Source organism: Oculina patagonica, chromosome 14, assembly GCF_052425735.1.
Source record: "Oculina patagonica isolate OP01 chromosome 14, crgOcupat, whole genome shotgun sequence".
In the NCBI taxonomy this organism is placed as follows: domain Eukaryota; kingdom Metazoa; phylum Cnidaria; class Anthozoa; order Scleractinia; family Oculinidae; genus Oculina; species Oculina patagonica.
The window spans coordinates 14,952,343-14,979,091 of record NC_135771.1 but is presented as its reverse complement, the minus strand read 5'-3'; the positions used below and the strand labels follow the sequence as shown (position 1 = coordinate 14,979,091).

Here is a 26,749-nt window from a genome sequence, read left to right as displayed (position 1 = left end):
TTCTTGACCTCCTTCCACCACCTGCGAGGCTCACAGTCCCTTAGTTGTTCTACGTTTGACGCGTAGTGAGAGAGTACCATTAAATAATTCTACGGCTTGAATATTACACCCTTCAGTCTAAAATTTGGCATGAAGTATCTCTGTATGACTCTTAATAACCCTGCATTTTTGTTTTTGGTGTGGATCTTTCAAGACTTTACAATAAAAATTTGCGATAATACATTACCTAAAAACATTATAAACTCCGTTTAAAAAAATTCTAAAAAGACCACGACGTTTCGACGTTGACTTAACGTCATTATCAAGCAAAGAAAATATGTGATTAAATGTATAAATACTAAAAAATAGACAATAGAGAATAATTAATAAAAGTTGTGAAGTGAAAAATGTTCAATGTCAAACAAAGAGTTTAGCACGTATAGAGTCCGCCTGCGTATTCAAATTTGGTCGCAGTTTCTTTATGAATAGCATCTCGTAAATGAGACAGTCAAATTTTCCTCGGCATTTTTTCAGGACACGAAATTGGTTTTCCTTTCGCCATGAGATTCTTTGAAATGCTTTCCAATCGCCGATGATTTGTGCTCAGCAATGCGTTTGTGTAGGTGTCGGGCTGTGTACCCGACATAATCCGCATCACACAGATTACATGAAAAAGAATAAACAACGCAATGGTGATTAACAATCGTTGGCTTGAGTTCTTTTGGTTTAAGCTCTTGTTCCAGTTTTTTGCTGACGAAAACTGGTTGCACGGTGACGTTGATCTTGTGACTTAGATCGCATAAATTCGGGGGTTGAAGCGGAATAATGAATATTGAATACTGGCTTAAAATTGTAAAGGAATATTGAATATTGGCTCAAAATTGTAAGGAATATTGAATATTCAGTTTTTTAATCAAGAATATTGAATACTTGCAAAGAGAAAATAAGTTCTCCTCACCCTCTCTGTCTCCAAATGAGAATCGCAGGTGTTCTATATTTTCGATATTTGGCAGGCGCTCTAGATCTGCCTCATGTTAAGCTTGCAAAATTTGCCACACGGACTACTCCCCAAGGAAGATATTTTCTTGTGACGTCACTTTCAGAGCACATGTTTCAGTTGACCGCTTTAAATTTTGACGCTTTGGTTACGATCTAAGAACTGTTCGAATTTGTAAAGATGGGAAAGCACAGGAAAGACAGGTAAGTAAAGCTTTTCAGCTATTTTTAACTTGAACGTGTCCCCCCCCCCCCCCAGTTTTTTTCCCCAAAAAGTAAAAACAGTCCTGTATAAAACGTTGAAAATAAATTTTATTTCCCGACAGTTTTGAAACAATAACATTTGTACTTCTTTTCATTTGTTTGTGGGGGACAACCAGCGGCGCAAGCCCCTGTTTGAGAAATTTTCAAAAAACGACCTGCCGATGAAGTCTACGTTTGCCTCTAAGGCAACTCAGACAGTTTAGTAACTACGAACCTACTACGATGACTCTGAAGGGTGAAACATTTGCTGGTTTCAAGATACAGAGACAGTGGGTTTTCTATTTTCATCCTCTCTTGATTTCGTAATTGACATTGCAAGTGTTATACTCTCTTCAATGTGCATTGCAATTGGTTTGCTGAGACAGTGTAGGAAGTAAATAATTCGTGATATGCGTAAATCACAAATAGCTCTTGGAGAACGCTGGAAATAGCATTTCCAAGCCTCTAGATTTCAAAATTTTCTGGGGGGGAATGCCCCCAGACCCCCCTAGCGGCTCGCGTCTTCGGAGCTCGCGTGAGCCCACCCCCCCCCCCCCCCCACTTATTTTACCCTTGCTACGGCACTAGTCGCAACCGAGTAACACTGGATCTTTCTTGTGATGAAGAACAGGAGAATGAGGACAATGTTCCAATCGAAAGAAAGATTACCGACAACTGTTATATTCAGATTGTCGAAATTCGCCGTATTCAGTTATTGACCGCGTCGAAGTTGTAGTCAATGAGGGTCTGCAAAAATGAACAACTGTACACAATTTCGCAGCAAGAAGTTTAAAGAATTGAGCGGATACTCAAAGGAGGCGTAGACAGTGACATTGACTCCGTGGATGAGGCTTCAGATGCCTCAGACGACGAACAGCCGGGAGGACCATCAAGGGTTCCTTGTCGTACACGAACAGGGAGAACAGCAACCCGTATTAGATTACGGTGATGTCGAACTTTTTGAAAAATCACAAAGCTGATCTAACAGCTACAGCTGAAAATAGATCACGCATAAAGCGGTGCTCAATGTAAAATGTGTCATGATATAGGAATAATACTCAGATTGGTAACAGAATGCTACTTTTAAATTATGTGGCCCGTTGACGTACTTGTGGGCACTTGTACCATTCCTGTTATTCTTGAAGGCAAACACTACATTTATCTTTTATCCGTTGTTCACTTATTGGTTTAGAAGTAACTCTTGATAGACAAGTCGTTATGGTTACGTACAGTTGTTGTCTTTGTACATGCTTCAAAAGACTATGCTTCGCTTAAAGCGGGTGTGATATTATGTATTTCTGTTAGGTGCACTAATTTCGACTTGATTGCACGAGTGATGATGTTAAGGAGATAAACGCGTTTTCGAACAAGTTTGTACAATGGCCTACAAAAGAACTGTTTATAAACATCGTGCAACACTTCATTGTTTTCCAGATTATATAGACTCATTGGTTGGACCGCATTATCGTCATTGTTTGTTAAATAAAGCTTTTCACTGAAACATGTTGCTTGGCTTATTTTTTGGGGGGTACTATTTTGCTAGTCAGCAAATAAAGAAGCCACATGCGTCTTACACTTTAGTCAAGGCCATTGAAGGTGTAACTAGAGGGTACCATTAAAAAAGCATGTAATAAGTGATGAACTAACACCTTCCAGAAGGATAGCACCAGAACAATGTCCAGTGTGCTGTGCACAACTTGTGAATTAGAATCGAATATTTGACCGCTCTCGTTTTGTGGGTCTGAAAATTGTATACCTGGGAACATCAACCTATTTAAAGGAATAATGAATATTGATCTCAAAATAGGCAAGGAATAATGAATACTTGTGAAAAATGGGCGGGGAATAATGAATATTTAAAGTGAAAATATTCCGCTTCAACCCCCGACATAAATGCCGTCTGACTGCATTGGCAGATGTCTGATCTTTAAACGGGAGGCTAACACGGATGACACGATGGGTTTCAGATTCTTGCGATGCATCCGCGGAGACATTACGGACAAAGTTGTTGATGGTGGAGTTAATAACGTGCATGGGATAATCAAGTCGAGAGAAAATAGACCGCAATCTATCACATTCCTCGTTGAAGGCTTCTATTGTAGATGAGAGGGCGTGCGCTCGATGAACCATTGTTTTGATCAGGCAGTCTTTATAACGTTTATCAGTATGACTATGAAAGTGCAGCAGAAGACCAGTGTTAGTGGGCTTCCTGTAAACCGCCGTTTCGAGCCTTGTTCCATTCATGATTATATCCATTCCAATAAAAGGGATCTTATTATTTACTGGAAGCTCCATCGTGAACGAAAGGTTCGGGTGGAGGCCATTGAGAGTAGTGAGAAATTCAGTTGCAGCTTCGGTGCTGGGCATTCTAGCCAAAGTGTCGTCAACGTATCTTCTGTAGAAACTTGGCATCTTGTCGTCGCATGTAAGCTTTTCTTCGAGGTGACACATAAATACATTTGCCATAAGAGGGCCGAGTGGGGAGCCCATTGCCACACCGTCTATTTGTTCGTATAACTGGCCATTAAATTGGAAAAGCTGATTAGATGTTGCTATTTCAAGAAGAGTAGTAAGATGATCTCTCTGTAGTTCGAGGCCGTAGGTTTGGTTGAACCAATCGTCAGTAAACGCTTTATCAACAAGGATGTTAATAGTCTCGCTCAATGGTACGTTGGTGAAGAGTCCTCTGCAATGTCACATCAGCAAAATCTCCCGCTTGGAATTTCAAAGAAACTTGACGTCAACGAGCACATAAACAACATGTCCTCGTATCGTCTTTCTTTCTTCGAGAAGCTTGTTATTTGCATAGAGGACTCAAAATTCACTCTGCCTCGAAAAGTCTCACCACACTGAGATTCAAGCCAGCTTCGAGAAAACGTACTGGAAAATCGAGCCGTTATTGGAAGATCCTGCCTCGAAGGAATTGGCCAGTTCGACTTTACGTTTAAAATCGCTCTGAATGACATCCAGTCGGACATTTGTCCTAATCCACCCAAGGCGCTAACGAAAGCCCTTTTAAGGCTATTAAAATAGCTTGAAAAAGCGTGATGACATCATTATCACCAAACCTGATAAAGGGTCTGGAGTCGTAATAATGGACAAAACTGACTACGTACGGCTTCTAAGTGCAGCCTCAGTTGATGATTCTTCGAAATTCGTACAAGTCGATGACAAGCGTCCCACAACGCGTGGCCGACCACCGAAGCATTTTCATCCGCTCTTTGAAAAGGAGAAAAGTCTGAATTCAGTCTTACATGAAATATTACCCGATGAGATTGCTAAATCACTGTCACCCAAGAGTTCCAGGCTTGCCCATCTTTATGGCCTTCCTAAAACGCACAAAGCCACTCTAAGCGTGAGGCCTATCTTATCAGCAACCGGGACTTATAATTACAATCTCGCAAAATGGCTCGAAGAGAAGTAAAAGCCACTCTCCATGAATAATCACACGATAACCGATGCTTTCAGTTTCTCTGATGAAATTCGTACCGTCCAAAATGGGTGATAATGACATATTGGTTTCGTACGACGTCAGTTCCCTCTTCTCCAACGTACCATTGAGCGAGACTATTAACATCCTTGTTGATAAAGCGTTTACTGACGATTGGTTCAACCAAACCTACGGCCTCGAACTACAGAGAGATCATCTTACTACTCTTCTTGAAATAGCAACATCTAATCAGCTTTTCCAATTTAATGGCCAGTTATACGAACAAATAGACGGTGTGGCAATGGGCTCCCCACTCGGCCCTCTTATGGCAAATGTATTTATGTGTCACCTCGAAGAAAAGCTTACATGCGACGACAAGATGCCAAGTTTCTACAGAAGATACGTTGACGACACTTTGGCTAGAATGCCCAGCACCGAAGCTGCAACTGAATTTCTCACTACTCTCAATGGCCTCCACCCGAACCTTTCGTTCACGATGGAGCTTCCAGTAAATAATAAGATCCCTTTTATTGGAATGGATATAATCATGAATGGAACAAGGCTCGAAACGGCGGTTTACAGGAAGCCCACTAACACTGGTCTTCTGCTGCACTTTCATAGTCATACTGATAAACGTTATAAAGACTGCCTGATCAAAACAATGGTTCATCGAGCGCACGCCCTCTCATCTACAATAGAAGCCTTCAACGAGGAATGTGATAGATTGCGGTCTATTTTCACTCGACTTGATTATCCCATGCACGTTATTAACTCCACCATCAACAACTTTGTCCGTAATGTCTCCGCGGATGCATCGCAAGAATCTGAAACCCATCGTGTCATCCGTGTTAGCCTCCCGTTTAAAGATCAGACATCTGCCAATGCAGTCAGACGGCATTTATGCGATCTAAGTCACAAGATCAACGTCACAGTGCAACCAGTTTTCGTCAGCAAAAAACTGGAACAAGAGCTTAAACCAAAAGAACTCAAGCCAACGATTGTTAATCACCATTGCGTTGTTTATTCTTTTTCATGTAATCTGTGTGATGCGGATTATGTCGGGTACACAGCCCGACACCTACACAAACGCATTGCTGAACACAAATCATCGGCGATTAGAAAGCATTTCAAAGAATCTCATGGCGAAAGGAAAACCAATTTCGTGTCCTGAAAAAATGCCGAGGAAAATTTGACTGTCTCATTTACGAAATGCTATTCATAAAGAAACTGCGACCAAATTTGAATACGCAGGCGGACTCTATACGTGCTAAACTCTTTGTTTGACATTGAACATTTTTCACTTCACAACTTTTATTAATTATTCTCTATTGTCTATTTTTTAGTATTTATACATTTAATCACATATTTTCCTTTCTTGATAATGACGTTAAGTCAACGTCGAAACGTCGTGGTCTTTTTAGAATTTTTTTAAACGGAGTTTATAATGTTTTTAGGTAATGTATTATCGCAAATTTTTATTGTAAAGTGTTTTACTAAATCACTACTTATACGTGATCTTTCAAGAGTCGAGAAATTAGCAATTCTGTGCAACGTGCCCATACATTGCTTTGGAATTGCATATATATAAATCATTCGCTACGCTTGAATATTAACGCTATATGCAGAGCAAAAATTTGGTGGACATTATCTCTGTATGACAGGCTAAAACAGAGCGATTTTTTGGGTTTTGCTTGCTTAGATCATACCCAAGTTTTCGCGTGTTGTTGTTGTTTTTTGGCTGAGGCATGGTAGGGGGAAGGTCAAAGCCTCATTTAATTATCTCGTGTGTTCAAATGTAACAAAAGTCTTGCTTCTTCATATTCCAAAAACTTTCTTACCTTTATTTTAGTTGGTCAGAGTTCAGTTTATGGATCTTGAGTGAGTGCAAGTGCAAGTCTGGCTTGCTTTAGTTGTTGGCAAAGTGTGAACAAAAACTTAACCTCGCTGGCTTTAATTGCATCTTAGTTGTTTGTCTTGAGGGAGCAAAACCTCGCTTATGGTTCAAACTTTAATTGTTCATTTCCCTTATACATAATTTGCGTCACCTTTGGTGACGAGAAGGACGCCCTTGCTGTCCTCAGCGATAAAAAAGTGGTATGTGGTATAGGACCACTACCGTGTATTTTTAAGGAAATGCACCCTTCCAAATCTGACGTTCACACTGGTACACATCTCATTGACACGGTCAAAGAGAATATTCTGCTTCGTATTGTCTCCATAAACGGGCTTTGTGCCTAGTTTGGTATTAGGGTAGCCACTTGTATGCAATTCATGTGGCAAGTAGGGCGAGGGTCCAACGTGTTTGTCACTTCCAGAAAAAGCAGTACTGCTCTTGTCTACCCTTTCACTAATGTGGCGTGCATAATATTTTTCTTACTGGAAGCATGGTCTTGGAGAGTCAATAACAGTGAAACAATGTTTAATAACGTCATTACCCACCACGAAAATCACAAAAACGGTATTGCAACTATCTTGTTTGTACGGTTGCCCCTAGATAAATAAATAAGTAAATAAATAAATTAGACACAAATATCATTGTTATAGTGCAACAGGTGGATTCGAGGAAGCAGCAGTGTTTGTGGCACATTCGATCACCTTGTTGAGTACTACATATCAGTATCGAATCTGTTATGTCAACTTATTCTGTGCTGTCACTCAGTTCTTATGAGCACAAAAACAACAGGCACAGTGATGATGGAAGGACACGTCCGGTTGTGTTAATATCAGAGACAAGAAATGACAAGGATAACATCATCATCATCATCATCATCATCATCATCATCACCACCACCACCACTATCATCATCATCATCATCATCATCATCATCATCATCATCATCATCATCATCATCACTTTACGGCCGGGTATTTATAAAATTCGCAATTGGCCAGCGTCAAGTGAATTTATAGCTCAGTGGTACAGCATTTGCAGTGGAATCGTAAAAGTCATGGTTTGTGATCCTCTTGGAGTCTGAATTTTTTCCAAGTCTGTTTTGATTCAGCTCCCTAGTTGGTATATCACTGCAAAGGTCCCATTCCCTTCATAAGTTTTCGATTTAGTTCACTGTGAAGACTCACGGACATTTTTTAACGGTTTTCATCTGAAATATAGCATATGGTTTTCTGCACCTTTTTCTTGAAGTATAAGAAACAAATTTTGTCCCAATAACATCGGGGAACTAAAACCCATTTACGCAAACTGCAAATACTTGTAGCTGTATTGTCGTAGTTTTGTGTGTTCCGCAATAGAACAAAATACCTGGGTATAAGTTTAAGTGGAACAGAATTGAGCATCGATTTTTTGTTCAGGTCTAAAAATATTGTGTGGAAAATTATGTATTTTGTTCCGAGATACTGTAAGGGAGTACCGAGCCGTGGTGGTAACATCGCGTCACAAAATCGTGACGTCACTGCTTAGCGGGATGGTAAAGCTTGGGTACTGCTGCACTGTATGTATTCACGTGTGCAACTGATCCTTGTGTTGTGAGAATCCGTTTTTATCAACACTAAATTAATCATTTGCAGGTAACAGGGGAAACAGGCAGTATTCTTTCATTAATAAACTTGCCACAAAACAAAACCGATTTTAAACAGTGTATTACAAAGACACCTAAACGCGACAGAAAGCGACATATGTATTTTTCTTTGGACTGCCTGCACGGCTTATTGGTGGTCTTTTAAGTTAGACCATGTTAAACGACCGTCACCTTTCTACAGATCAATAAAAAATATGAAAAACCTTTTCCCCAAATATCTTGTCCTTTATTGACGAATTCACGTTGAAAACCAATCCTTCACACTTGACGCTAACTGTTTCTGAAAAGTTCGCTATGTATTACTGAAGCATACACGGAGTGCCTTACGAAATATAAATCAACATTTGACAAAATCGACTACAATAACTCAAATCCATTCTTTGGAGAACGTAACATAGACATGATGGATGTAATGAATGAAATGAAATAAATAATAACAGTCTTTTATTATTTATTCCATTCAGTGCATTCACCACGCCTATGTTCTACGAAGGATCGGAATGGAGTTATTATGTTAGATTTTGTGACACGTTAATTTCTATTTCGTAAGGCACTTAAACATTTCAAAGGTGCTATAAGAGCTAAAACATTTAACAGTTTAAAACTTGTTTAGTTTATTTGCTGTGGCTGTATTTTTGCAAGGCTGTACGAAGCACAGCCACTCCGAAGTTGACATCCTCCTTTGTTATACACATGGGTGGCTTGATTCGCAGAACCTTAAATGCAGTGAAAGCAAAACAGTTATTACATGGCAATTAATTACAGCTAAGACAAATCTCACTTTATTATGAATAATGGAGCAAACTGCAACGGACTTATCAGGGATATAATAATAATAATAATAATTATAATAATAATAATAATAATAATAATAATAATAATAATAATAATGAAAAACAGCCCCCGGCCCCGCCTGTCAGCTCTGCCCCTGCCCCCCGTGGTCCCGCGCGCTGCCACGGGCCATAAAAAATAATAATAATAATAATAATACATGTAATAAAAATAGCCAGTGAGAGTCTTGCCTGAGGAAACACAAGACTCTTTTCAGGTCCTCATATCTGGAGGCAGCATGGCGAGTAGTTAGAGCGCTGGACTTAAGATCTAAATGTCGCAGTTTCAAATCCCGTTTTGCTCACTAGCTGGTGTTATTCTTGGTAGTCTCTATTTCAACCTCTCGCCTACATAGAAGAGGAAAAGGGAGGGGTGTTGAAGAGGGGAGGAAAAGAGTGGGTAGGAAAGAAAAAGGGAGAGGAAAGAGATGGACAGAAATAAGAAAGGAATAAAAAGGGAAGTGAAGGAAAAGTTAGGAAAAGGGAGAGAAAGAAATTGGGAGGGAACGAAAGAGAAGGGATAGCATAGAAAGATTTAAGCATAGAAAGATTTAAGAGCGCGAAGAGAATCTACACAGTCTACACAGGAAATGTCATTTAATTGGTCTTTTTCCCATCACCATATTTATGTCATTTTAGAGACTGTGTAAGTAAATCAGCTTGAATAAATTGAATCAAACTTTATTTGTCAAGTACATTGACAGAAGGGTTGTTCAAAGGACTTATTTACGTGTCGTTAATGAGAATATCCAAGCATCAATACTTACATTTCCATACAATCCGCCTTTGCCCATGAGCACACCCATATCTTTGCAGTCCTCCCAGATAGACACAAATTTCTCGAGCGGCAATGGTTCCTTTGATTCCTACAGCAACAAAATAAACTCCATCGATCGTCTAGCCTTATGTAGCCTGGAAGTTGTTTTTTTCGTCCGTGAGCCAGGGGGTGGGAGTGGGGGTGGTGCCAGGTGAAGGAGGAGCATAAAGAGCACCGCTAAGCGTTATTCGTTATTCGTCATACAATACTACTAAATGACAGGCGTGTCAACAGCTTGGGAGTAACTTACTTTATCTGTGACCAGTTCAACGCCTATCATCAACCCCTTGCCTCTGACGTCACCGACTACATCCGGAAACTCTTTCTTGACTTTAAGCAGCTCTTCTAGAAAGTAGGTTCCGACAACCTCACTGTTCGTTTGTAACCCATTTTCTTCAATGGCCTGGCGAAAACGAAGAAATAGTGTTTGGTTGTTAACGAAAGTGACAGTGTAAAAACAATTCTTTTACGTCACCCATAAGAGTGGTGAAAAATTTTAAAGCCTTTGCCCATGGAGAGCTCGCGTCTGTTAAAATAACCAATCAGCAGAAACGTCGCTGAGGATCACCCAGTGGCGTAAAACTGGAGAGCAATGCAGTACTCAGATCCCATCTTTGTTAAATGAACTGATCAACAGACGTCGACTGCCGGACGTTATAACCAAAAAGAAGAAGAAGAACGCAAGCTATAACCGGGAAACTGTTACGAGATTTTGAATTACCTCTAAAACAGCTTTTCCAACTGCTGAGCATATGGGATTCCCGCCAAATGTGTTGAAATGAATGGCTTGGGAGAAGCTTTGGGCAATTTCTAAGGAAGACGAGACTTGAGGTGAAAAAACACTGAAAACTTCAACGTACCCTTGAGGAAGATGATTTGTTAGCAACGAGTTGGTTAAAATCGAGAAATAGACTAGTATTAAGCCGTTGTTTTACCTGGGGTGGTCACAACGGCTGCCAGAGGGAATCCGTTACCAATGCCTTTAGCCATGGTCACTAATAGTAAAAGGCATAAAAGATACATAATAGCAACGCACAAAAACAAAAACAAAAAACAAACAAACCAAGAAATCACTTAAGGGAAAGTATCACGGGGATTTTGTGCAATTTCAAAAGCAAAGAAACATTTCAGTATTATAACGGAAACCTTTTAATCGTGGTCCAGATTGGTTATAAACTGTACCACCCAGTGTACTAAAACTGTCGACGACTGTGTCTGGCTATAGGTGAAAAGGGTCGAAATGAATTACAACCTTGAAAAATTCCGGCGCCAAGCTCTCGCGTTTTTGTTTTGAATATACGCTAGAAACGATCATTATTTGTTTTTTTTTTAAAAATCGGTTGATATATATCTTTCTTTTGGTGTTCTAGGATTATTTTCTTAACAAGAAGAACTATTATAGCACAGTTTCGACAAAGTTTTCGAAAACAATCAAACTCCCCGTGATACTTCTCCTTTAATCTGTGTTGCAAATTGTAGGTACGTAATGTAAGTAGCCAAAGACAAATACACAAATACTGTTGAACCCAGATTATAATCCGACAACCAAATGGCCAACGGAAACTGGTAGTCATTTTTAACATGAAGGCATGTTCCCAAGTAAGAAAAGAGGCTTATTAGTCTAGCTGCACGAAAGTTTCCGTTAAATGGGACGAAGGAGTCGCAAAGCAGGATTTTATTCTAGCCTGTAGAGAAGTTGACGGACAGTGAAAACGGTGCAGGCTGATTATACACCACTTTCATAATGGCGGCCAATTTATTTATTCTTTTATATGTATGTTAATTAACCCTACTGGCCTCGTTTTAGAGTAAAAATTCTTTTGAATTTTTCACATGCTGACGAGGCCAGTAGGGCTAACATACATATAAAGAATAAATAAATGGCCGCAAAGTGGTGTATGAAAAAGCAAAATACGTTATAAAACCCCTTTACAAATACTAAAGCAGGCCTAGCGAAACATTGGCTATTTATGAAATACCTATGTCCGGTACAACATCGTGAGATTCAAAACCCCAGAAATGACTCCCAAGGCGACCAAATCCTGTCTGAACCTGCAAATGAAAACAAAAGCTTTTGTTCACGATGCTGTAGAGTTCGAGTTAGAGTTATACAGATTACTTTGTGGGTGGAAAGCGCTTACGATTTTTACTCACGAGTTGCGAGGAATCACAAACGAACGAGTGAGTTTTGACAGCTTGTGAATAATTAAAAATCGCACGCGTTCACCAACCAATCTAAATTCATTATTAATGCACAAGGATTTAATTTAGCTATCGAAAAGCAATCTGATCGGTCATACGATATTTCTCACTAGTGAAACATTTCGTATGTGGCCTCTGATTGATAAAACGATATTTTTGAGAAAAATCGTTTGACCAATCAGATTGTCTGTTAATAGAAACGCAAAGCTTTGACAGTGTAAATCCATAAACCCCTTTGTGAGTTTCTGGTAAATCTAAGTACAGTCGAGCCTCTCCGTACCGACTCCTCTCTAATACGGCCACCTCTCTATTCTATTTCGGACAATTTCTGATGTCCCAATAAAATTCTCATATATTTTCTTTACAAAAACCCTCTATAATACGGACCCTCTCTAATACGGACAACAGACACTAAATCTCGAACCCAGGGAACAAATTTATATAAACTTAACCTCCTCATTACGGACACTTCGGTGTTCAGCCGATGATATTTTGTGTTTGTAATGCAATTTCCTGTTTGTGGTTGCAAAAAAAACCAACGTGACGCTTAATTCATCTTAGACATTTTCGGATTTGTGCTAAGTGACATGTTTAGTGTTAATTTTTTACCTGTAACATTGCGTTGCAGAACATTTCGAGTTACTAAATGCTTTAAGCTGTAGAGGGTGACCTCTATAATACGAACACCTCTTTAGTACGGACACTTTGCTCTGTCCCTTCGGTGTCCGTATTAGAGAGATTCAACTGTACATAAAAAGTAAAACACCTTACCTCATCTGAAATACACACGCCACCTCTCTCGCGTATCAGCTCATATACACCCTTCAGGAATCCCTTGGGAAGATGAACTGAACCGCCAGCACCCTTAAATAAATAAATAAATAAATAACTAAATAAAAAAATAAATAATTGAAAAACTTCACGCAATTTAGCGAAGAATTTTAGTACGTAGTTCTTACCTGAATAGGTTCAGCAATGAATCCTGCAACCTTCTTACTGGTCGAGTGAACCAAGACATCTTTAAGTTGATCAACATACATCTTGGACGCCATACACTGATCTTAAGAGATGTTGTACGTTTACACAATAGGTATGCTACGTTTTCTATCATGTTATTCCGGGAAATTTCCCCCCCCCCCCTCCCCCAAGTTTCATGGCAACTTAGTAACTAATTCAACAAAATAAATACCAATACAATATTGGGGGATGTCTGAGCTCGTTTTGCGCGTTATTTACACTCTTTAAAGTGCACTTGGATAATGAAACCGAATGTCGTGCCTTATCACTGGCAGTCCAGTCCCTGATTCCCTGAACTCTTCCTTTGCTGCCCTATATAAGAGTTGAAACCAGCGGGGAAAAGAAAGCCCAGGATAACTAACATGCGTATGCTCAAAACGAACAATCAAAAAACGGAGAGAAGTGTGGCGTTACTTATTTGTTACGCGCCTAGCACTCAAATGACAAATCCATGATCAGTTACGCGACCAGGGGGCTGGCGACTTTCTGGCAAAGAGTAATCTTTGTTAACTGCGTCTAACGGCCAATTTAATGATCATGTACTAAATCCAGAAACACCGGAACAGCCCAAAACACTATTGATTAAAGGTTACCCTAATCACATATCACTAACCGTTAAAAAAAGTTTACCATAAATAGTATTTTGGATGGTGTAGTTTACGCGCGAAAACAAATCGTCATTTGAGTGAGCAATTTGCATTTTTGCGAATATGTAAGTACAAATGAGGAGTTTTTCAGCAGAAATTACGCGATATTTCGTTGCTGGCTAGTGTTAAGTGGTAAATATTTCTTCAGAAAATAATAAAAGAACCTATTAAAAACCTAAATAGCCTAAATTTGTGCTGATTACCATTTATGTAAGAATTTGTTTAGGCTAACTTGGGAAGATGCAGGTTCTTACTCGCGGGTTGTTTCTAACTGATATCCTTCTTCGTTCATACGAAAGCTCACCAAGACCACAAGACCAAAAGCCAACAAAGAACCCACGCAGAAATTTAAATATACTGCGGTTCTACCCTACATTAAGAAAGGTGTATCAGAGGTTCTTCGCCGCTTCCTACAACAACAAGGCGTTCGCACCGTCTTCAAGTCAAACACAACTGTTAGGTCTCATTTAGTGCGACCAAAAGACGCCCTACAACCATCTAAACAAGATGGTGTCATCTATTAGATTCCATGTGAATGCGGAAAATTATATATCGGAGAAACAGGGAGAACGATGCAAGAAAGGATTAAAGAACACGACAGAGACATATGGCTTGCTCAAACACAAACCTCCGCAGTTTCGGAGCACGCCAACGAAACGGGCACCTTCCTTTTTAGAATGAAGTTAAGTTTATTGATTGTGACCCTCACTGGTACACATGTAGGGTCAAAGAGGCTGTCCATAGAAGAGTTCACACTGATAACATCAATAGAGATAGTGAAAATGAAATTCCTGAAGCTTGGATACCTATGATCAGAAGACACAACAGCTGATCAACAGCAAAGCGTGCAGTCGAAACGATTATATCGAAGCGATTATCATCTGAGACAAAGCGATTATATCGTGAGACAAACGAATTAACGCTCATCTTCCTTCATAAATCATATTTCTATATAATAATAATGATGATGATGATAATGATGTAAATGATGAAAACATTATAAATTGTAGTAATAATTATTAAACAATTTTATCATTTATTATTAGAAGATGTTTTTACAATTAATTTAAAATTACCTTCAGGGCAGTTGCATGTCCTGTCTGTCTATTGAAACAAAAAGAAAAAGTTGGCATAAAATTTACGAAATAATTAAAATAGTATTGAGACAACCAGGACCAACTTAACTATCTTACCTGTGCTACAGAGTTACGGCAGTTAGCTCCACCCCAAGGTCCTTGGTAGACATCTGGATTCATAGTCTTAAAAAAGAATTATAGTGGAATATCGATTTCTCAAACCTACAGATAACTCGAACATAATTTCTTTTTTTAAAAGGATTTGCTTCACTAGGTCAAACTTCCTATTTCTTCTAAAAGATGCGCCTGAAGGGAATCTAGGTTGTTGTTTTTCAACAAAACATGTCCAGCACTTGGCAATGCTGAATTCAACTACCATGATTCCACGCAAGCGTGCCGGTCTCAAAGAGGAAATTGGGTTTTTTTATAATACCTCCAATTTCTCGAGCAACGTTTGTTTCCATTGGAGGTTCGGGAAGTCGGAATTCCACTGTGTTTAATAAAATTCACATAACCAAGTAGATGAAATTTTCACAGGACACTTGGTCGAAGTCATTGACAGAGGAGCATTTATCTCCACAAGTAGGAACGAAATTAGAGTTTTAAGTGGTATAACTAAGGAGTGTTAGTTCCTGGAAGAAAATGAAATGAAACAAGAACAATATGACTCTTCCCCCTCCGTGGTGCGGGGGGGGCGTGTTTCTGGGTCCCGGGTTCCCCCTGGTGTCGGGTCCGTCCCCCTCCCCCTGGTCCCTTCGGTGGGGCTTTTGTTTTCCCTCTCTGTGGGCTTCGGGGGTCTTCTTTTGGGTTTCCTGCGATTGTCCATTGTTAGAAAGTTACATGCAGTCAAGTCTCGACGATAAAAAAAGTCTTACTACCTTTTACCTGAAAAAACCCAAATCCTGCTGGAACACTGAATTTCCATGTGCCGAGGCTTAGAACTCCTTGTGTGTATGGACTGCCACCATGATATCCATTCCTATGAATAATGTATTGGAAGTTGCAAATGAAGTGTTTATGTGTGCAGGATAAGACAGTGATTTAGTGTCCCTGAGTAGGAGTTATGCAAGTTACGCAGTGCGACATCCAAAGTAAAGCAAGGTGAAGCTTGACTGGTGCGAGTCGCTTTCTTTTGAATGCCCCATTGCGGAACTTCATCCCAACATGGCTGATGTTGTACTATACGTGACCGTGTCGTGCAAAGAGCCTGGTGTACATGCGGTCTGGGCAAGGATATTGTTCGAGTCCCTTTTGCCAAAACAAGAGTGAGAACAATATTGCCTCAATACAGACTGAACAAGGTAGTTCAACAAATTAATTCTATTGCATTTTTAAATAAGTTAAATGCTTAAAACTATGTAAAGCACATTCATCATGGACAGTTGTCGATACAATAAATAGTGTTTAACATGTGGTCGGAAGCACATTCATCATGGACAGTTGTCGATACAATAAATAGTGTTTAACATGTGGTCGGAAGCACATTCATCATGGACAGTTGTCGATACAATAAATAGTGTTTAACATGTGGTCGGAAGCACATTCATCATGGACAGTTGTCGATACAATAAATAGTGTTTAACATGTGGTCGGAAGCACATTCATCATGGACAGTTGTCGATACAATAAATAGTGTTTAACATGTGGTCGGAATCTTGAATCAGTATTCTTCTAAGTGAGCTACTGAAATCATCGTTAATACTGAACATTCTGGTTATCAAATATTGTTATTTAAATTAATGCATACCAAAAATGAAAATGCTACACCGTGCCCACAAAAAACAAAATCAGTGGCTCAGGTGGGATTCGAACCCTAGACCTTCGGGTTACATGATGACTGCTCTACCATCTGAGCTTCAGAGTCACGATATACAGTGTGGCATTTTCATTTATTTGATTTGCCTGAGAATGACTCTAAGCTAGAATCAAAACACTGTTCATCCGCATTGAGCTATTTATTTGTTCCTTGCATGTAATACATGTGCCACATGTTTGTTGCAGAAAACTCCTGTACATACGTAAGATCACGCGCTGTTCCCATCGTGGCTCTGTAGTTCAGATGAGAGTAGAGGACATGTAACCCGCAGGTGGTGGGTTCGAATCCCACCTGAGGCACTCAAAATTTTTGTCAGGATTTACAGTTTAGCATTTTCAGTTAATAGCTGAGCTCCCACAAGGTCTTACATGGAGGACTCGCTATCGTTCGAGAGAACGATTGAACAAACATGAACAGGCACAATGTCTCTACTCCTCCCCCCCCCCCCCCCCCCCAAAAAAAAAAACACTTCTACAAGGACCAGTAGAATCACAAGCTTACGAGAGCTGCTACACAACTGAATGAATGTAGTGTTAATGTGTGGTTTAGACATCAGTAAACCTTTCACAGCCATGTGATTTCTGTCAATAGCTCTGCACGCGCGTTACAAATCTTGATACATTTTCCTCGCCGTTCTCTGAGCAACGTGAATTAATCAACTTCTGTGTTCTGTGCAGAATATTCAACGTTTTATTTGGAATTGATCGCTGTCTTGGAATATTCGGCTGAGGATAGCTCTGTAATCTTTCGACAAGCTAAACGACTGATTTGGATTACCCGGATGTAGTGAAGAAAGAAGAAATTGTAGTTTTCTGATTTACGTTATCCTCGGCGTCAACAACAACCTTTAACTCCTTTATTTGAATTTAGTGCGTGCTGGAATAATGTACGCATGCTCTACCATGCATCATCTAGAGCCGATGCCGCGTTTCGTTTATGGAATGTATCCGGATTAGTGTGGACGGTGAAATTGTTGAAAACGATACGAAGATGATAGTGTGCACGGAACAGATTTTATTCGTTATCTGGGCGAAAACTCCGTTTTCAAATTTATTCGAATAAGTGTGGACAGGGCCTGAAAGTTATCAAGTTAATGAGGTACATAGTTGTGTGTGACTGGAACCAATTATTGGTTTAGACATTTTCCCCAAATGTGCGGTTGTTCAAAGTACGTTGATACCAGAGATGTGCAAGAACACTCTTCACCTGAGAGAGAGAAAATCAAAGTTTCCAGTGTGAGCTCTTGCCATCATTATGGCCATGTCATTAGCTTCTGAGCCACTGTTTACAAAGTAGCACACCTGATAAAAAAATCAATCAGCCATTTCTGAAGTTGAAATGAAGAATGAAATTTCTGTTAAACAAATTATACCCACACTTAGATGTTTCTGAGAAAGTTACAAAATTTCTAGATTAAAATTTTAAGTCACTACATTATATTTTTTGTTCGAATACATGAATTAGCTTTATGTTTATAATAAAGTCCAGAAGATTGTACTTTTTATTTTATAATCTAACAAAAAAACAGGTACATTTACAGCATGAACATCGGGACGCGGCTGTTCAAAGCACGATTAATTAGGTTATAAATTTAGTTAATACAGGATAAGGGGGGCGGGGGGGGGGGGGTTCATAATTTATCCAAGGAAGGGGCGGCGGGAAATTATGATTTTAAACGGGAGGGTCGCTATTTTTTTAACACATTTGTTTTTGGGCGGGGGGCGAACGCTTTGGGCAATTTTCCCAATAGTAAGACAAAGTATAGCGGTGGGGGGGGGGGGGGGGAGTTCCAGTTTGTTCGTCACTTGATACATTTGTACACGGCGTTCTTTATATGCTGTTGTGTGTTTGTTTTGTAACTCAAATTGAAGAAAGTAAAAAGCCTTTCCAATAACAAACAGTCGCAGTGATAGTCGCTTTTTCTACCAGAACATTGTACTTATAACTGGTTTCAAAAGGGTTTGACGATCAATGTTACACAAGGGGTGATGAATCTAGACTGAGTTGGCGAAAGCTGTACAAGGTTGTGTTTCAGCTATTGCGTGCAAGCATGTTGCACTGCCCACTTCGACTGCTACACCTTTTCTTCGCCGATGATGGTCCAGGTTCACAGACCCCATTATCACTCTCCATCTCACTTTCGCTCTCGCTCTCACGCTCTCACTCTCGCTTTCGCTCTCACTCACGCTCTCGCTTTCGCTCCACTCTCACGCTCACTCTTGCTCTCGCTCACGCTCACGCTCTCACGCTCACTGGCTCTCGCTCACACTCACGCTCTCACGCTCACTGGCTCTCGCTCACGCTCACGCTCTCACGCTCACTCTCTCTCTCGCTCACGCTCTCACTCTCATTCTCGCTCTCACTCTCACTCTCACTCTCAATCAAACTCAGCGTTCCTTCACTTTCACACCACAAAAACAGTGTCACCCACGAAAACAGTGTCGTTCCCATCACCTTGGCAAACCAAACAACTGACCAAACAGACATTTATAAGATGAAACCAGTGTATTCTCTGCAGTGGGTCATGCAGTAAACTTCAGTTGTATACCTGTTACATATTAACTGTAACGCCACTTTTTTTGTAAAGGATCGTTCAATAAAGGGTTCAATACCTGTTATATTACTTTTTTTGTAAAAGATTGTTTGAAATATATATTGTTCTTTATTAAATTAGGAAGCAAATGTCATGAAATGTCAAATGTTGACAAATACTTGTGTTGGCCATTTTAGAGAAGAAGGGGTCATAGTTTTTCAGAGTACCCCCATGAGAAGGATGTGGCGGGGGGCAGACAAAAATCACTTAGGCCATCAAGGGGGCGGGAGTGGGCTTCTAAAAATGCAAGGTAAAAAATTAGAAATCATCACAACCCTCTCTAGGTAAATTATGAACCCTCCCTTAGCGTGAATTTATATTTCAGTTCTACAACTTTTTAGCGAGCTTTTCTGTTTATATTTCCTGTACTCCAGTTTTGCAGTCGACTTTTCTCAAATTCCAGAAACTATTTTATTCAAGAGAAATTAAAACCTCGTTCATCTTTTAATTTAGAGTTATAGAATTGATCGTCTTTGGAACAACCCTGCTCGGGTCTGGAATCCTTAGTCACTTAGCTTGCATGCAGCACACTTCTTAAATTATATTAATTATATCTTTCTTGACTTTGAATTCGCCCAACGTTTAGAGGATTTCAAACGAACCCTCTGACAAACCATTTTCTACCTTAAGTTTTCCAGGAAGTTTTGAAGCCATTAGTTCTGCATATTCATGAATGGAAGGATGGTAATAGATGTTTGTTGTGTGCCACAAGTCGTTGAGCTGTTTTTTAGCCGCCTCAGCCACATGTCTGTAGAAAGAAATAGTTCTCTCTAAATAACGATTATAATCAGCTAGCTTTGTAAACCCAAAGAGACATGGAAACACTGCACTGGCAGTCAGCTTATTTGTATATCAGTAACTTCTGTGTCCCTGATCCTACGTACACTTTTAAACTTCTTTCTACTGTGCAAATGATCAAACTTACGGATGACAATGTCCTACACTGACGGTCACCACACCAGCCAACAAATCCAAATATCTTTTGCCATCACTGTCCCACAGCCATTGCATGTGGCCCTACAGCAGATAAATAAAACAGAAATGAAGAATTAACGTTTTAAAACTTCTCTGTCAAAGAAAAAGCCAAGATCAGCTATAGATGTACATTGTACCGGTAATTTACTACTTCAATATCCCAAATTTAGAGCTCATGTTTTTTTGCATTAAGATAGTGTGATTCAGTTGGACGTTCGCGCTAATTGCTTGAGTGCATCCTTACTTCTCGGAAGATTGTAAAGAATGAACAAAAAATAAATGTTCGAAGCTTTTCAATTTTTCGGTCCATTTGGTATGTGCCATCTTGCGGCTGTTAGGCGGTTGCAAATGTGACTGATTAATGATTACATTAACAAACGTCACCAGTTGAATCAATTTCACGAATAGACACAAACAATACTTCACAGAGAAAATGCATTTCAGGAAATAATTTGCAATATTTTTTGACGTACAGACAATGCAGCCTTATTCAGTGACAAAGCCGGATTTTTCAGATTTTGGGTGTTCTTTTGGACATCTTATCTCCGCAACGGAACCGGTAACCATCCATTTTTTTATATTTCTGACATATGTATTCCATAATCTCCCAGTGGTAAAAGTTTTAGAAAAAAAATCGATCGTAGACGATTTCCGCCGGAACGTCCTTTACTAATGTCTTAGTTCGTGTGATCATGTGATGCTGTACGACACAGTCATAAAAGTTATCAACGTGATAAGCAATATCAGCAGGAGTCAACAACTTCAGATATCTAAAATCTGTGGATCTATCGCTGTATTTGCTTAAATTTCAAAAATGAAAAGAAAGAGAAAAACAGAAGGCTGTTAATACATGGACATTCTTTGTTAAAATGTGCCAATTTAGCGAAGATATATCCATTATAAATACACCATACAAAGAAATTATTAATCTGTTCAGTAAAGAGAAACACCAAGAAAGTTTACACAGAAAGAGTTCAAAAATAAAGATACAGTTTACAATCAAAAGACTCACAAGTCATCAAGGTGAGTTAAAATGTTCAAAATAGGTTAATACCATTTTCCATACAGTAGCCAGAGTAGAATCCCGATTTCTCGAACCCTCGATTTCTCAAACCTCCCGATTTCTCGAAGCATTATCGTTTCCCTTGGATGATACTTCTCTGTCATTTTATCCCCAATTTCTCGAAACTCCCGATTTCTCGAAGCATTATCGTTTCCCTCGGATGATACTTCTCTGTCATTTTATCCCCAATTTCTCAAACCTCCCGATTTCTCGAAGCATTATCGTTTCCCTCGGATGATACTTCTCTGTCATTTTATCCCCAATTTCTCGAAACTCCCGATTTCTCGAAGCATTATCGTTTCCCTCGGATGATACTTCTCTGTCATTTTATCCCCAATTTCTCGAAACTCCCGATTTCTCGAACCCTCGATTTCTCAAACCTCCCGATTTCTCGAAGCATTATCGTTTCCCTTGGATGATACTTCTCTGTCATTTTATCCCCAATTTCTCGAAACTCCCGATTTCTCGAAGCATTATCGTTTCCCTCGGATGATACTTCTCTGTCATTTTATCCCCAATTTCTCAAACCTTCCGATTTCTCGAAGCATTATCGTTTCCCTCGGATGATACTTCTCTGTCATTTTATCCCCAATTTCTCGAAACTCCCGATTTCTCGAAGCATTATCGTTTCCCTCGGATGATACTTCTCTGTCATTTTATCCCCAATTTCTCGAAACTCCCGATTTCTCGAAGCATTATCGTTCCCCTCGGATGATACTTCTCTGTCATTTTATCCCCAATTTCTCGAAACTCCCGATTTCTCGAAGCATTATCGTTTCCCTCGGATGATACTTCTCTGTCATTTTATCCCCAATTTCTCGAAACTCCCGATTTCTCGAAGCATTATCGTTTCCCTCGGATGGTACTTCTCTTCATTTTATCCCCAATTTCTCGAAACTCCCGATTTCTCGAAGCATTATCTTTCCCTCGATGATACTTCTGTCATTTTATCCCCAATTTCTCGAACTCCCGATTTCTCGAAGCATTATCGTTTCCCTCGGATGATACTTCTCTGTCATTTTATCCCCAATTTCTCGAAACTCCCGATTTCTCCAAGCATTATCGTTTCCCTTGGATGATACTTCTCTGTCATTTTATCCCCAATTTCTCGAAACTCCCGATTTCTCGAAGCATTATCGTTTCCCTCGGATGATACTTCTCTGTCATTTTATCCCCAATTTCTCGAAACTCCCGATTTCTCGAAGCATTATCGTTTCCCTTGGATGGTACTTCTCTGTCATTTTATCCCCAATTTCTCGAAACTCCCGATTTCTCGAAGCATTATCGTTTCCCTTGGATGGTACTTCTCTGTCATTTTATCCCCAATTTCTCGAAACTCCCGATTTCTCGAAGCATTATCGTTTCCCTCGGATGATACTTCTCTGTCATTTTATCCCCAATTTCTCGAAGCAATTAATTTTTGTTTTCCCTGGTGGTTCGAGAAATCGGGATTCTACTGTATTTAATACCAGACTTGAAAGCAAACAAAAAGGCAGCCTGGAACCTGTAAACTCAAAGTTCTTTCAAGTCTTTTGAATAGGTTTGAAAAGACTCTTTTTACCTTGCAAATGAACAGTGGATTTTTGTAGAATGAAAACAAAGCAGGATTTAGATTGTTCTTCCTTACTTCTTTGGCATGTTCAAACGTGATCCCCTGTTAATTAAACCAAACAACAAAGTTAAAACTGTAAAGCAACCTTAACTTTATTCTTGATAATTACATGAAATAATAGCAACCGAATTTAATGTACAGTAGTACCTTTACTTCAAGTTTTTTAGTTTTTTAAACTTTTACAAAACTGTGTGTACAAAACCTTTACAGCAGATATGTCACGGACGGCGCACCCATGATATCACAATTGTACCTTAATCTTCCTAAGAGGTAACCATCCTTTCGCTATTTTCGGTTTATTATGATGTCTTTAAAGTTTTTCTACCTTGAAACCCAAATTTTTGAGGTTTACTTCAATTTAAAAGTAATTTTTTGTATCGGAAGAAATAAGTAAAACTCTCGTGACGTTCATAAGCCAGCTAAGCTCCGATATCCAGATAAAAATTCTCCTAACTGATTTCCATACATTTTCTTCAATATTAGTTGGAAGAATTTGTTAAGAGATCAAACCAATTTCCCTTGCTGTACTAAGTTCTCCTTAATTTAGTGTTGTTATGCTTGGGAGAAATTTATTTGATTATTTGTCACTTGAGATGCCTAAATTACCTTTTAAAAAGAGAACTTTTGCTTCGAGATTTATAAACATCGAACATCACTTTAATGAAACAAGGGAAAGAAAAAAATGCTACAGCTGTACACATCTTATTGCTAATAAAAAGTAGAAATGATTTATGTATTATTAATTTATCAATATATAATCTGAAGAAACTTTTCAGGCCTGTTTCAAGACTAGCATTTTCTCGCTTTCATGGCTAAGGCGTCTAACTATACATGCATGCAGTTGTGTACTGTAGCGTACTGTTAAATTAATTGTTGAACGAAAGTGCAATCAATCGATCGCTATCACCTGGTATGGTTCAGGCTCAAAGTTACATTTCGGCATTTCCAACCCTGGATCCAGTGGTACTCTCTTTTCCAGCAGGGCTCCTAAAATGCAGATGCATTAAAAATATCACGAATTCGGTAATTTTTTTTTTATATATATATATACGAGCCTAGGTTAATGGCCTAGGCGCCACGGGTTTCCTAAAGCGCAGTGGTAGAGCATCCGAAGTACCAATCGGCAGGCCATAGGTTCAACCTCTGTTAGGAACACTTCGATTTTTTTCCAAGTATGCTTGTGTCATTCACAAACAAAAAAAAACATCGCCTTTCACTTAATTTACCAAAGCAATCTTCATTTTCGTCATCGTGCAAATTATCACCTTGATTGTGCAGCAGCAACATTGTACAGTGTTTCCAGTATCGGATAACAGATATGGCACTTCCTCTGCAATAAGTTTCCAAAAATTCGTGTTATCGAGGGTGGTAAACTATTTTCCACCTAAACCTGGTTCGCGCTTGGCTTAATGCGAGAGTTTTGAATTATTGAGGGCTCGAGAAATTGGGGGTAAAGTTACAAATCCAAGGGAAACGACTTTATGTTCGAGCTATCTTAAAGAAATCGGGATTTCACTGAACTATAAAATTCTTAGTCAAAATGCATTACCGCACTAAATCGAACAGCAGGAGTTCAATTGGGTTCGGCTATCAAACACAATCGAGCTCACAAAAAGAAATAAAACTTCTCAATCAAATACAATCGAACGTTTGATTACCGATTGTTTGGTAATCGAACTGAATCGAATCATAACGAGACTTCCGATTACCAAAACTCGTGCATGTTTGTTTGAACAGAAACGTTGTTTCTGTTCTATTTACAATATTAGTTAGCCTGCGAACAGCTAGATATTAGTACTCAATTGTTGTTTTCTTTTTTGTTTGGCCTTTTTTCTGCATGGTTAGACGGTGAGACCGAAATAGGAAATTATAGGCCTATCTCCCTTTTAAGTGTACCAAGCAAAATTCTGGAATCTTGTGTTGCAGACGCATTAACTAAACACATCTTGATAGATAATCGGCTATTTTTTTCTTTTTTTTAGTTGTAACATCATTTTACTATTTCACACATCGATTGACATTACTGACTACATCACAAACGTTTTACTACATTACATTACATCACTCTTATAGAAAGATAAAGATATATGACTTATGCACACTAAAACGAGAGAGAAAAAAATAGATAAATACGATAAAATAAAATAAAAATAAATAAAAAAATAATAAAAAAAATAATTGTAATAACTTAAATTAAATTTTTCCAGCGGGACAGTTGCAATTTTTTTTGATTCATTAAACATTAAGCAATGGCTTCCACTTCCCTTCATGTATGTTTAGTCTGTTGTTCTTTTTGGCTATTCCTCGTTCAATAGATTCTGTATACCGTAATTTAGCTATAAGATGAGACAATAATGGTACATTGTTTTTTAAACGATTTTGGTAGATTATCTGTTTTCCAGCAATGATTATATGATTTAAAAGCAGCCAGTGAGGCCTCTTTTGTACAAAACCAAAAAAGATGTCGCAATCGTTTAGAAGGTCAATGTTAATCTGTAAAGATAAAAACAAAGAAAGAACAACAGACTAACCCAAAGAACAACAGACTTACAGAAAGCTATAGTAAATTCACAGTTACATAATAGATGCTCGAGAGATTCATCTGAAGTTTTGCAAAAGGTGCAAAGAGGTGAGTCGACTAATCTCATTTTGTACAGTGTTTTGTTGGTAAAAATTATTCGATTAAGTACTTTATCTTGAAAAGTTCTTGTTTTGGTGTCGAGGGTGACAATGTGCGGAATCAGATAGATCGAATCCCAATCAAGATTGTAAGTAGAAAATAGAGTAGTATATTTGACTCGTGCAGAAGGATAGACTTGAATAGTCTCTATCTGTTTCCAGTACAGTTTTGAGGATGTAATTGAGTCAAGGCTCAGAGTATCGTCCTTCAAATTAAGAGTAAAATTAAGGACAGTGTTTTGAGAGATAGATGGATCATGAGCTTCATCATTGGTTTTAATGAGTTTCTTCCATGCAGAAGGGAGCGATTTATAAAGACCTATTAGTAGAAGGTAGTCGTTGGGATTTAGTCCATTTACTCTAAAAGAATTCCAGGGTTTGAGATTTCCATTTTTGTCAATATGTTCCAGGCATATTAGACCGTTAGCAGATATTTTCTTGCAGAATACGGGCTTTCCATCAATGTGAAGGAATTGGTTGTTCCATAGTATTTGTTCTTGGACCTGTTCGCGAGTTGAAACAGAAAAGGTGGATAGTTTGCACCAGACTGTAAAACACTCTTTATAGAAATTTGGAAGATAGCTAGGTAAATCAGCAACGCTAAAATTACAATGCAAAAGACATTGGTCCCCGTATTCCTTCAGAAAAAAAGATAGGATGTGCTTCCACGGAGAAATATAGTCCTGAGAATATTTTTTAAGACACATAATGCGCTGTGTATCGATTAATGTTTCAATGTGAGGCATTCTTAAACCACCGTCTTTGTAATCGCTGATAATAGCGAGACGTTTGACTGTATCCGTTCCTTTTCCAAATAAATTTATAAATAACGGAGTTAGCCTGTTTTATGATATCCTTAGAGAGGCAGATGAGAGAAGCTCAAAACATTAATTTAGGAATGACGAAGGACTTAACGACCTGAATTTTCCCATATAAGGTGAGGTTCCTCCATTTCCACCCCTTTAAAGTTTTCGATATCGATTTCAATACAGCATCGAAATTTAGTTCTTGGCGTTTGCGGCAGTTGTAAGTAAAAAAGACCCCTAGAATCTTAAAGGAGAAGTTCACTCCAGAATGGCCATTTATTTTCTTTACGCCAATAAAAAGTTTATACAAAGATATGTTATTAACCAAAATTTTAGCCTCCAACGTGCGCTATAACCCTACTTTCCCAAAACACGACAACTGTACGCCGCCATCTTGGAGCTGGTAATGTATGCGTGACGTCAAAGAGCTCA

General features: G+C 38.9%; 2 protein-coding genes and 1 pseudogene across 4 annotated transcripts in view; 1 reads left to right on the top strand and 2 right to left on the bottom strand.

Annotated features, from left to right (window-relative positions):
• Positions 1-257: 257 nt before the first annotated feature.
• On the bottom strand, positions 258-4,534 carry LOC144637561 (uncharacterized; annotated as a pseudogene).
• Positions 4,366-5,819, top strand: LOC144637560 (uncharacterized). Its single transcript, XM_078496631.1, has one exon. The coding sequence runs from the start codon at positions 4,677-4,679 to the stop codon at positions 5,817-5,819; it is 1,143 nt and encodes a 380-aa protein (XP_078352757.1). The 5' UTR covers positions 4,366-4,676.
• A 2,569-nt stretch (positions 5,820-8,388) lies between these two features.
• LOC144637994 (alanine--glyoxylate aminotransferase 2, mitochondrial-like) overlaps positions 8,389-26,749 on the bottom strand; it is a 35,366-nt gene continuing 17,005 nt past the window's right edge. Inside the window, exons 2-18 of one of the 3 annotated variants that reach the window (XM_078497088.1) lie at positions 23,740-23,819; positions 22,782-22,874; positions 20,108-20,199; positions 19,807-19,930; positions 17,796-17,890; positions 15,659-15,752; positions 14,891-14,956; positions 14,774-14,801; positions 12,993-13,093; positions 12,805-12,897; positions 11,811-11,883; positions 10,767-10,826; positions 10,553-10,641; positions 10,082-10,234; positions 9,782-9,880; positions 8,773-8,900; positions 8,389-8,737 (exon numbers count right to left, since the gene is read on the bottom strand). In XM_078497088.1, coding sequence (XP_078353214.1) covers positions 8,799-8,900; positions 9,782-9,880; positions 10,082-10,234; positions 10,553-10,641; positions 10,767-10,826; positions 11,811-11,883; positions 12,805-12,897; positions 12,993-13,093; positions 14,774-14,801; positions 14,891-14,956; positions 15,659-15,752; positions 17,796-17,890; positions 19,807-19,930; positions 20,108-20,199; positions 22,782-22,874; positions 23,740-23,819 — 1,442 coding nt within the window. In that variant the 3' untranslated portion in view covers positions 8,389-8,737; positions 8,773-8,798. Of the gene's footprint in view, positions 8,901-9,781; positions 9,881-10,081; positions 10,235-10,552; positions 10,642-10,766; positions 10,827-11,810; positions 11,884-12,804; positions 12,898-12,992; positions 13,094-14,773; positions 14,802-14,890; positions 14,957-15,658; positions 15,753-17,795; positions 17,891-19,806; positions 19,931-20,107; positions 20,200-22,781; positions 22,875-23,739; positions 23,820-26,749 lie in introns of all 3 variants that reach the window. The other 2 variants (XM_078497089.1, XM_078497087.1) reach the window with 2 other exon arrangements.